At 39.1% G+C, this 12,820-nt stretch overlaps 1 protein-coding gene across 4 annotated transcripts in view; it reads right to left on the bottom strand.

Moving 5' to 3' along the window:
• Positions 1-3,057: 3,057 nt before the first annotated feature.
• The window catches only part of si:dkey-192p21.6 (uncharacterized protein LOC565246 homolog), a 105,925-nt gene continuing 96,162 nt past the window's right edge, over positions 3,058-12,820 (bottom strand). For all 4 annotated transcript variants that reach the window (XM_061910806.1, XM_061910808.1, XM_061910809.1 and 1 more), the window contains 3 exons: positions 11,000-11,070; positions 4,039-4,151; positions 3,058-3,944 (listed from right to left, as the gene is read on the bottom strand). In XM_061910806.1, the coding sequence (XP_061766790.1) occupies positions 3,763-3,944; positions 4,039-4,151; positions 11,000-11,070 (366 nt within the window). In that variant the 3' untranslated portion in view covers positions 3,058-3,762. The remainder of the gene's footprint in view (positions 3,945-4,038; positions 4,152-10,999; positions 11,071-12,820) is intronic.

Here is a 12,820-nt window from a genome sequence, read left to right as displayed (position 1 = left end):
TGCCCGGGAGCAGGTGAGCGTCCCGAACACTAATCAGAGGCAGGTGAAAATAATCAGCACCTACGGTAACTAAGAAACACAAACCCAGTGGTGCTGAAAAAAGAACTAAGGGATTCAAACTAAAATAAAACATGATTGAAACATATTGTGAACAACTGGTGCAGAACAGGAAATGATCAGAGGCAATCGTCAACTTGCTTTAAAGGGGTGTTTTTTTTTCTACATTTAAAACACTTCCTTTTGGTCTACATGACGTGTAATGTGGTTCTTTGGTCAAAATGTTGTATAGATTATGATTTACAGACCATCTTCAAGCTGCTTTATGACCGTCTCGTAACAATGCACCATTTTGTAAGCAGTTTTATTTACGTGCCCCCACTTCGACTGTCTTCTCCCTATCAGCCATGTTGTCGTCTTGAATCAACACCAGTAGTTAATGTTTGTTACAAAACTAAGTGTGAGATATAAATAATAATGTAAGTATAAATGTTTGTATGTAGTATATTATTGCTACAAAAGTTACGTCTGTGTGGCAAAGTGATGCCAAGTTTGTCCCTTCGTGGATGCGTCGAACGAGAACAAAGTAAGAGGTAAGATATTATGATTTATTAATGTAACAAAAGGAGCTATGAACAAAAATACTGGAGCTAATAGAAAAACAAACAAAGGACGCTAGCATGAAAGCTAGGACTACAAATAGAAAAAACTAAACTGGCACGTAGGCACACAAAAAGGAAAAACAAAACATTTAGTATGAGAGCTAAGAATGAAACAAATGTGTAGCGTGAGAGCTCGCGAGAATAATAAAGAGTTGCGTGTAAGCAAATTAGCATAGCAGACGTACTGTTGCGTGAGAGCAAATTAGGATCCCAGAATGAACTAACAAAAGGGGCGAGCTTAAATAAGGAAGGTGATTAGTAAAGACAGGTGTGCAGGAACCAAGAGTAGCAGCTGAAACTAATAAGAAACCATGGAAACAGACTAAACAGGAACTAAGCAGGTGGAACGACGGAGAGTGATACAAAAATAGAGCAGAAAACAATAATACGTAGAGATCCAAGCAGCGGATCACAACAACAAATGTTTAACCAACAAGTGTACAGGGATATTTCACAACTGTTTGTCTATATTTTTACTGTGTATATATTTGAACAGTCTTCATGTTGTGTACAAGGTGTATTTAAAATATCTTGTGTAAAGGAAATTTCATATTTCTATTGAGTTCAAGATCAGAGCTCAATTTCTCCTGGTTTTACAACATCTTGTATTTGATATTGTTTATAGGGTAATGCAAAATAAGTGCTCAACTTCAGCCAAAACCCTTTTGGTCTATAAATTTATGAATGTAAAACTATTACTTTATTTTATTGACCACTGACCGAAGAAATTGGGCAGCACGGTGGAACAGGGGTTAGTGCGTTTGCCTCACAATACGAAGGTTCTGAGTTGTTCTGGGTTCAATCCCAGGTTCGAGATCTTTGTGTGGAGTTTGCATGTTCTCCCCGTGACTGCGTGGTTTCCCTTCGGGTACTCCGGCTTCCTCCAACCTCCAAAGACATGCACCTGGGGATAGGTTGATTAGCAACACTAAATTGCCCCTAGTGTGTGAATGTGAGTGTGAATGTTGTCTGTCTATCTGTGTTGGCCCTGCGATGAGGTGGCGACTTGTCCAGGGTGTACACCGCTTTCCGCCCGATTGTAGCTGAGATAGGCACCAGCGCTTCCCGCGACCCCAAAGGGAATAAGCGGTAGAAAATGGATGAATGGATGACCGAAGAAATTATAAACTAACTAACTAACTAACTAACTGACTAGTCTTCAGCACTTCCATAGCGAGTCTACTGACAGATATAAGTTAGCACTATACACTACTTTGTAGTGGAATAGGCAACAACCGAAGATGCATGTGCATGTACGAGCTATTCTGCCCCACAACAAGAGGATATAGACAAACAAAAGGAACTCATTGACTACAGTGTCAAACTTCAATGTCAGACTTGCACAAAGATCTTTGGGTAAATCTTTACCATATATGGAGCTATCTGTAGATGTCACAGGACAGGACAAATTCCAAATGGCTCTTTTGGATGAAGTATGAAGGAAGGGAAGAATATTTTACAAATATCTCTACAAAGTCTCCACGGTTTGATTTAAAATATTTGGGACTTATGGGGATCCCAAATACATGAAAGCAGGTACCATCAGGTAAGAAAAGTTGGTTTTGGGAAGTGGGTCGCATTCCTGTATCCAGAGAATTTGTAAACAATAACAAAAGCCACCCCAAAAATATTTTGTAATAATAAGAAAAAGAAAAGGAAAAATATCGATATTATCACTTTAGTATGGTTTATATACTGATTATAAACTAGGTATCCATAATCTTGACATCTGGATCTATAACTCCGACATTACATTAAAGCTTTAGCTGTTAGTTTCTTGTGTCCTCCTGCTTGGTGTGTGTGTGTGTGTGTGTGCGTGTGTGTGTGTGTGTGTGTGTGTGTGTGTGTGTGTACAGTAGCACGTTTAGCCATTCCCTTACCTGTAGTCCTTCAGTGATAATAAAACTCAGAAGAAACTTAGTTTATTTTCCGCAATGGTGGTGTGGACGAGTATCTTAAAAGCGGCATTGATGCATTCGTTCTAGTATGCTCTCAAATTCGAGCCAGTGTTCTGGCACGACACACACCATCCTGGAATTTTACACAACCCCTGCATGTGTGCAACACGGACTGAGGAAATGTAATTGAGTCTCCCTGAATGTTCATCCATTTTGAAGGAATATTTATTAGCCTGAGTACAAGCTCTAACCAAGTAAGCACTGAAACACACCTGTGGTAAAGCTCTGCTAGGCTCTCTTTCTCTTTTTGTCAGCTTATCAGTTAAAAAAGAAAATATCGATTCAGCACCTCCCCACACACACACACCAACAACTCAAATTTTTAGCATTGAAATGCGTTAAAATGTTTTCACAAAACTACTTAATCAAATACGTATGTAAAAATGCATGATGACATTTACTGTACTAAAATTTACAAACACATTTTCAAACGAAGTACAGATTGTTATAATCAAACTCTATTTTGGACAAACATGTACCATAAAAAAAAAAAAAACAGTACAAACTATACACAAAAACAAAACAATCTGATTGCATATTTAATAAATACAAGTTAAAAATATATTTTAACTTCCGTAATTTGGATCCTAGGAAAATAGCATTTGTATAAAAACAAAAACAAACCTAAAATTAGACTTTAACATGAAATATGTTACAGTACATTAGAAATGTATTTGTTAACATTTGTATGAGTGATTTTCCAAAATTTTACTTTAGGTTTGTTATCTTTAAAACACACCCACTCAGTCCTGTTTCCATCAAACATAACCACCCCTGAAAAACATGAAATATTCTACAACTCGCATCATTCAGAATTTCTGCAGACCAGGGAGGGCCAGAAGTAAATTATGTCATGTATTTTTCTGTGTATTAGAGTCGATTCAATTAGGGGAAAATACAAAGACAGTCCTGTTACCTGAAACATTCCTGTGATGTTATCATTTTTTGTATAAACTAGTGTGGCTATATTTCATGTATTTTCTAATTGTATGCTAAAAACTCACTGCTGTTAGTTTTAGTCATTTCAGTACTTTTACTAACATGAAATAATTTCCTAAAATACATTTGCAATAGTTGAAAATGTGTATTATGAGACAGTTATATTTGAAACAAGCCTAGAATGGTATATAGAATGTAGGGACAGGTCAAATTTTGAGGAAAAACTTCTTCCTGTAGAGGAGGTAGGCAATAATTAGCCACAATGCTGTTCCCCACAGGCTTTGAAAGAGCCACTCCCAGTGGCTTTCCTGGAAGCGCATCTCCCAGCTGAACGGAAAGTAAAAACCCAGGAGCGAGTGTCCAACGTACACGAAGATGGAGTTCATCCCTGAGGACGAAAGCACAAATGGATGTACAGACTTATTTTAATGGATTTAAATGAAAATGTGTCTATTTGTAATTGGGCAATGATCGATCAGTACCTGGATATATGAATGGTTGGCCTCCCCACCATCCCTTCACGTCACTGATAAAGTACACGCCTCCCAGCAACAGGAAGGAGAAACAGCCCATACACGTCACATAGGACAATGACCTGGTGACAGACAAACATTTTAGTACAACAAAAATGTCCACTTTACATCTATCCATTCATTTTGCAAGCACAATAAGGCGTGTTCTTTCATGTTTGTGGAGCCACTTGCATGTGGCCATGTTTAGATTAGATTAGATCAGTTTACTTCAAAGGGGACAATGGTTAAAAAAGCCAGAGTTAGCCAGGAGGCTAGTTTTCATCTGTAGTCCCTTGGCCACGATGTAAAAAAAGGCATTAAAATTACATTTTGAAAGAAAAAGAAAAGAAAGACGGAGAAAAAGAATAAACGCACATAATGCATAAACAATATGATAAAAAAAAAAAATACAACCTCACAACATAACATTTATCTTAGCATCAAAACAGGCTCATCCTTTACTGCTGGCAGCTGTAGGCCCTGATAAGCCACATTTTACATTTTTTTTGTGAAGGCCTTGTAAGTTGTGAGCAGTTTAACATCCTCTGGTACTGAGTTCCACACATTTGCGCTCCTTACTGACCAGGCCGACTTACTGAAAGTGCTCCTGTTCAGAGGAATATAACAGTCACCTCTGACAAAGCCTCGAGCCTCGAGTGACACGCTTACGGCTGTTTCTTTGGCTGATGAACAGAGGATCTAGAGCCAATTCATGCAGTACTTCATAGGTCACTTTTAAGTCTGCAAATGTGTGAATGCTGTCCCAGTTTAAAATACCGTATTTCCTTGAATTGTCGCCGGGGCGCTCATTAATTTAAAACCTCTTCTCACTCCTGTGCTTACCAAAGGCATGCGGTAAAATTAAGCATGCGTTAATTATTTTAAAACCTCTTCTCACTCCGGCACTTACCAAAGGCATGCAGTAAAAATGTGAGTGTGATGTAAGCTTGGACCTTAAATCCTACTGAATAGCTCTTAATCTTCTTCCTTTTATGCGATTTAAATTACCGGTATTGAAATCAGCCGCCTCCATTTTGAAAATGATGACAGGAGAAGTGTCACTCGTGACGTCACGAGTTTGACCAGGCGGTAATATTAAGCATGTGCTAATTATTTTGGGAAGCGAGTTTGACCCGGCAGTAATTCAAGGCAGGCGCATACTATATGCCCTGCGGCAATTCAAGGAACTACAGTATGTATTTTTTTAGAATGGCACAGTGACGATAGTCCCTAGGTTTTTTTTTTATCCATAACTTTAATTGCTTATTTGTACAAGATTTCCAATGTTGTTTTGTTTTTTTTTAACTCTGACCAGCCTGAGACCAGCTGGTAAGGCAATAGTTGAAGTGGCTAAAAATCATCGAATGCAAATATAATTTTGCTGCTTCAGTTGACATTTCATTTCGAATTGCACGAAAATTTGCAAGATGAAACTTGATTATATGGGCTTCACGGTGGGAGAGAGGTTAGTGCCTCTGCCTCACAATACGAAGGTCCTGAGTAGTCACGATCTTTCTGTGTGGAGTTTGCATGTTCTCCCCGTGAATGCGTGGGTTCCCTCCGAGTACTCCGGTTTCCTCCCACTTCCAAAGACATGCACCTGGGTGTGAATGTTGTCTGTCTATCTGTGTTGGCCTTGCGATGAGGTGGCGACTTGTCCAGGGTGTACGCCGCCTTCCGCCCGATTGTAGCTGAGATAGCCACCAGCCCCCCATCCCCCGCGACCCCACAGGGAATAAGCTGTAGGAAATGGATGGATGGATGGATAAACTTCATTATTTTACACAATTTGACGAGCGCACCACGGGCCACGCCCACATAATCTCTCTCAGCTGACAGTGTGCTCGGACACGCCCCTGTTCGCGCTGAGAGCAGCACGCCCACACAGCTACAAACCTGCAGGCGATTGCCTTTCCACACACCTGGAATTAATGAGGGCGAGCTGCTTAAAAGACCAGTGACCCAGGGATCCCCGCGGGAACTTTGTTTCTCGTATGGTGAATCGTAAGCATAGCTTTATGCTCTATTTTTTTATTCTCTCCGTGGCTTGATGTGTCCTTTGTTTTCTCCCGTGTTTCAGCAGTGTTTCCTGGATTTTGACTTCCTCCCTCGTTCCTCGACTCCTCGCTCACCCCTGGACTCTGACGCCTCTCTCTCGCCTCTGATCCTGCCTGCCCCCATGGACTTCCTCGTTCCTTCGCTCTCGTCAACACTTTGGTAACACGCACTTCAGCTAATCTACACACATTGTCACACGCATACACTCTTGGATTTTGTCACACTCCATTATATAATTCAGTAGTATTGTTTGTTATTATTATATATACATTGACTATATATATAATACATTTATGAACATTACTGCGACCTGGTGTCAGTCTGCCCTCATCGCCTCTTGGAAAACATAACATTTGCCATCATGGGCTTTAACCTCTAAAAGCCTTGATGGCCACATGCGTGGACAGCACCTTTTAGCTCTTATTTCTAAAATGTGTACACTACTGAATTGGGGTCTTATGTTGACATATGGACACTTATACTGCTATCTGGTGGTGTCAGAAAAGTATAACATACAATGGCATTTGGGGGGGAAAAAGTGTAAAAATAAAAATTAGCATGTTTCTACACATGAAGTACACATTTGTTACTTATGGACTAAGTACACCATCTACAAATATGATTCGTTTTTAGTGTAATTAGGGTCCAATAAGCCCAAAAAGCAAAGAGAAATAAAAAAATCATGTAGACAAACAGCTTGGGCCTTAAGAGGTTAAAGCAGGGGTAGGGAACCTATGGCTCTAGAGCCAGATGTGGCTCTTTTGATGACTGCATCTGGCTCTCAGATACATCTGAGCTGACATTGCTTAACACGATTACTAATGAATAATTCCGCTGGTAATCGGTGTTAAAAATAACGTTCAACATGTAAAACATTCTTATGTATTTTAATCCATCCATCCGTTTTTCAACCGCACCTGTTCAATAAGTCACATCAATGGTAAGAAGTCCATCCATCTATTCTCTACCGCTTGTCCCTTTTGGGGTCGCGGGGGTTGCTGGAGCCTATCTCAGCTGCATTTGGGCAGAAGGCGGTGTACACCCTGGACAAGTCGCCACCTCATCACAGGATCAACACAGATAGACAGACGACATTCACACTCACATTCACACACTAGGGCCAATTTAGTGTTGCGAAAGAAGTATTTTATTTATTATTGGTTAGCTTCAGAATAAAAATGATATAAAATATAAGACTTATACTCTAAAAATGTAGGTCTTACTTAAAAAATGCATGCATTTAGTTGTATTCAGTGTTAAAACATATGATATGGCTCTCACGGTAATACACTTTAAAAAATTTGGCTTTCATGGCTCTCTCAGCCAAAAAGGTTCCCGACCCCTGGGTTAAAGGAACGCTCTGAATCTATTATTAACCCAAAATGTTTATATTTGCTGACAATTTGAATTCTTTCTCCATTAATATGTATGTCGGGCTCAGAGGATATGTTATTTTCCAGCATAAAAGTCAACATAGCCAAGCCCATGTAAGCAGACTTGGAGGAGTGAGAAAGACCTTGAACTCAATGGGAGATGCTGAGCCTCGCACAAAGTCTTCCAGAAGATTGGCAGCTGCTACAGAAGCGGTTATTAATTGGCACTCCTTGTGGCCGTCGGGTCCAGTCGTCCCAATACTTCTGTGTGTGTCATGTATAAAGCATCTGCAGTGAATCCTTGGCGTGTACCCCGTGGCCTCGTGCCATCCGGCCATGTCCCGTCTGTTCCTAAGTGCAAGAATGTTTGATGCAATATCATCTAATGCAAAGTGGCTGCCTCCTGGATGGCTTTTTTTTTCTTTTTATCTCAGCTGAAGTGGGGCCAAAAAGGACTCTTGGCTGGGAGTTAATTACTGCTCGACATCCAGGCAGGGACTCGTACTTAAGAGCTCAATAACCTGTGCATGATGAACTGCCTATAAAAGCCCAGCAGGTAATGGCGAGGGATGAGCGCCGCTTTAGTGAAGGGGGTGTGGTCCTGGGGAACATCATGAGGAATTTGCTTACACATCACAGATGAAATGGCATTCTTCCATTAGAAGATGCCCGTCATATGAAAGGCAATGTGGAGCAAACGCAGTCAGCGTCTGAGCAAGTATATATCTGAACTACAAAGTGAGCACAGACCTGGTAAAATATCATAATTAAACATTTCAACAGTTTTTCGGGACATCATCAATACATTACAGTTCATACAGATAATTTCAGAAAATGATAAAAAAAAAATGTCTGCTCTGGTTCAGTTACAATCACTAAAAATCTAATTACAGTGAAACCTCAAATTAGGAACCACTCATTGTACGAATTTGTCAATTTACAAACCACAGATGTAATAAAACTATGTGTTTGTACGAGACAGTTGTGCTCCAGCTGGAATAATCACTCGCCGCTGCCCATCCAGTCAGCAGAACAGTTCTGTCATGAGCTACTATTCTACTTTGTGTGCTCTTAAGACTTTTTTGTGACTTTTACAGGATTTTTTAGTTTTGCTAGATCAATATGAATCCAAAAAGAGCATTCAGTAAGTGTCCACTGCATTGTCGACTCTATCCCCCGTCCTCTGCTCCAACTCCATTCTGCTTAAGAAGATTAACCAACAAGGTCAAGTGGATTTTATTTGTTATTCCTAATTTGTCTTTTTAAATTTTTATTCGTAATCATTTGACTTTTAAAGATTATAGTTTTGATTGTGATTCCTCATTGTGATTCTGGTTCTTAACAATTCTGGATTCCGGTTCTTACATAACCAGGGTCATGAGCAAATGGCAGGGCCAACACAGATAGACAGACAACATTCACACTCACATTCACACGCTAGGGCCAATTTAGTGTTGCCAATCAACCTATCCCCAGGTGCATGTCTTTGGAGGTGGGAGGAAGCCGGAGTACCCGGAGGGAACCCACGCAGTCACGGGAGAACATGCAAACTCCACATAGAAAGCCCCTGAGCCCTGGGATTGAACCCAGGACATTCTTTTTGTGAGGCAACAGCACTAAGCTGTGCTCCACCATGCTGCCATATATACAGTCGCGATCAAGAGTTTACATACACTTGTAAAGCATCTTGAGTTCCCAATACTTTCTACAACTCTTATGTTTTTGTGATAGAGTGATTGGAGCACATACTTATTGGTCACAAAAAACATTCATGAAGTTTGGTTCTTTTATGAATTTATTATGGGTCTACTGAAAATGTGACCAAATCTGCTGGGTCAAAAGTATACATACAGCAATGTTAATATTTGGTTACATGTCCCTTAGCAAGTTTGTCAAAAATTCAACCAGAAGCTTGCTAGACGCTTGTGAAAGGCTACCAAAAGTGCCTAATTGCAGTGAAACTTGCCAAGGGACATGCAACCAAATACTAACATTGCTGTATGTATACTTTTGACCCAGCAGATTTGGTCACATTTTTAGTAGACCAATAATAAATTCATAAATGAACCAAATGTCATGAATGTTTTTTGTGACCAACAAGTATGCTCTCCAATCACTCTATCACAAAAAAAATTAAGGTTTTAGAAAGTATTGGAAACTCATGACATTATTATCTTTACAAGTGTATGTAAAGTTTTGATCGCGACTGTATATATGTGTGCGTGTTTATGTATGTATGCATATATATATATATGTATATATATATATATATATATATATATATATATATATATATACATACATAAATATATATACATATACATATTTATATATGTGTATATATATATATATATATATATATATAGGTATGTATGTATGTATGTATATATATATATGTGTATATATATATATATATATATATATATATATATATATATATATATATAATTCATGTACCCAACTTTGTGAAATAATAGTCTAAATTTTAGCTCTTGCTGGCAGCTTATTTAGTTGATCGTAACCAATATAGCTCACATATTCATTATATATACAGTGGTGAAATACCAGACAAATCCCCTTATTAATTAGGATTAAAAAAAACATGATTGTCTTTTTTGCTAACTGGATGGCTAACAGAATATAGCACAGATTTACAATAATGTAAAAAACAAATAGGCTATACACAAAATATTCATTACTAGAAACTATTATCAGTATTATTAATAAATATCTAAACTTGCGGATGTGTTAATTAACTAAAATAATATGTATTTTCTTAGCAGTCTAATATGATGATTGTACATCCAACTAACCATGACCTCAAAATCCTCGACTGACAAAAATCTTCTTTAAGGATCAAACGAGGCAAAAACAATCGCTTGATTCATACATGACTATTGCGATTTTTTGCATTCCTTATGGCGTTAACTTTGACAGTCCTAATTTAGACATAACCACAAATCTGCTTCATCATGTTAACAGTAGTGCAACACCAGTTGACATAAACTGACCAATTTTTCATAGAAATTTTAGCGGTCAAGCTGGCACTTTTTAAAAACAAGAAGATCCCAAGGGACTAAAACTTGATGAATTGGGTTCCACTGTAAATATGTTGTCACAACTCCACAGATATTTAACAAGATGCTGTGCTTTTGTGTTTTTCCAAGAATTCACATAAAGGTTTCGGAAAAGTCTGCGTTGGGGTTACGTTGATGCTTTTCCCAGATCTTTCTCCCATTCCATCACAGGGAAACTGTGGAGCGCCAAGGCTGCTGGGACCCCTATTTTGCAGCTCGTAAGGAAGAGTGATCATGTTGGAAGGATGGATATAACCACTCTTCCTCACACTTCTGACAACCTGAGTGATTATTTACAGTCCCAGTTGTCGTTAGAGGTAACTAAACGCGTGTTTTAGTAGCTGTGATTTCTGCCAGCCTGAGAAAGCCATCCTTTCTTTTGTGAGGAAAGTAGCTGGATTTAAAGGGTCAGGAAGCACTTACCAAAGGTTTTTATTGACAGGTATAAATCCTTCGTCTCGCGTGCACTTAGAAAGGATGGCTGCCGAGATTCCCTAAGGGAAGAAATGAAACAGATTTCAAATCGATGAAGGTGAATAAAGCAAGGAGTATTGGGACACTAAAACAAAATCAAGCGAACGGAGCAGATTAGAGGATCAGGACCCATCAAGACACACAGATCGAACCACAAACACTAATTTGATCACCGCGCTGCAGATGTTTCTTCAAAGAGAGTACCAACAGAGCTGGACAGGAGCAGATAACACAGTCGGAATATAGAATCAGATGTGTCCGGCATCAATAAAAGTCTAATCATGTTCAATCTGTTCACATCTACATCTGATTTAGAAATATGACGAAACATTTTGCACAAAGCCAGGGGAGAGATCAGAATCAGTGCTTGTTGTGTGGATATCCATCATCCGTGTATAGATGACAGAATCGATGGTGTGGAAATAGCCTAGTCGGGGCTGAATTCAGCCCCCAGGCTCTCCAGGCTACAGGATGTGGGATGAGGCTGGTATGTGGGCCAGTCGTTCAATTTCAATTTCTCACTTCTGAGGTCTGATCATTGGGCTTTAATTATTACAGCTTGATTTTTTTTTTTTGCGCTGCTGTCCCCAAGTAATGATCTGCCGTTAAAATCACACCAAGCTGGCTGTGATGGAAAAGCGGTTTGGGATTTTGAGGTTTTGTGGGGAAGTTGCTGTGGTTTGTGTCCTGTAAGACCTGCTAATGTCTAAAACATCTTTGTTTCCTGCTCCACCATTGACAGCTCATTAAAAACCACGTTCACCAATTTACTTTGTATTTTTTTTTAATCGTTTTTTTCTACTCTCTTGTTAAAATCTGAGGAGTTAACTTAGGCAATGGTCACGCTGCAGTGTTTGAGGCCTAATGCTGATTTCTTATTACAGTAAAACCAATCTTTTTATGTGGTCATTGACATGACAAAAAAATATACGACTTTTATTTGTTTTTGATGTTGACGACACGCTAGCCCTGTGTTTATGGAAGTCAACATGGCCCGGATTCGTGTTGGTTTCTGGTGTCAGTCGATTTCAAGGAGTTTGTTTAACCGGAGACCATATATATTATTTCAAATAAGAGATTAGGAAAAGGGAAATCTATTAGCTATAGTAGTTTGTGGGGCTGGAGTATTTTAATCAATCAGATTGCGGGGAACTCACAGCGCCCTCCTACTACAACCAAGCTGGCATATTGTCCCACAAACAACAGGTTTGTAAGCATTGAAGAAGACACTGAAAATCACTAGAATTTCCGTTGATTTAAAGGGGTCATACTATGATTTTTTTGTACATTTGAAAGACTTCCTTGTGGTCTACATTACATGTAACGGTGGTGCTTTGGTCAAAATGTTGCATCGATTATGTTTAACAGGCCATCTTCAAGTCACTTCTGATTATCCCTTCAGGATATGCTGTTTGGTGGGCGTTCTTATTTACATGCCAAAGTCCTCGTAAAGGCCAAGCCCCCTTCGATTGCATTTCCACCCAGTCAGCCATGTTTTAGTTTTTTGTGCTTCCAAATTGATTATACTGACAGATATAAGCTAGAACTATACACTATTTTTTTATTAGAAATGCTAACAGTGGAGGATTTTAGCATGTATATGCACGTACGAGCCAGTCTGCCCTACAACAAAAGAATATAGAAAAAGAAAGAACTTATCGACTACAATTTTGGACTACAACTGAATAAAATGTGAGAATTTGCGCAAAGCTCTTTGGGTAAACCATTACTGTACATGGAGATGTATGCAGAATACTAAGACAAACCAAA

Source organism: Nerophis ophidion, linkage group LG09 (assembly GCF_033978795.1).
Source record: "Nerophis ophidion isolate RoL-2023_Sa linkage group LG09, RoL_Noph_v1.0, whole genome shotgun sequence".
NCBI lineage: Eukaryota > Metazoa > Chordata > Actinopteri > Syngnathiformes > Syngnathidae > Nerophis > Nerophis ophidion.
The sequence above is the reverse complement of the archived record's forward strand: the minus strand, read 5'-3'. Positions and strand labels throughout refer to the sequence as shown.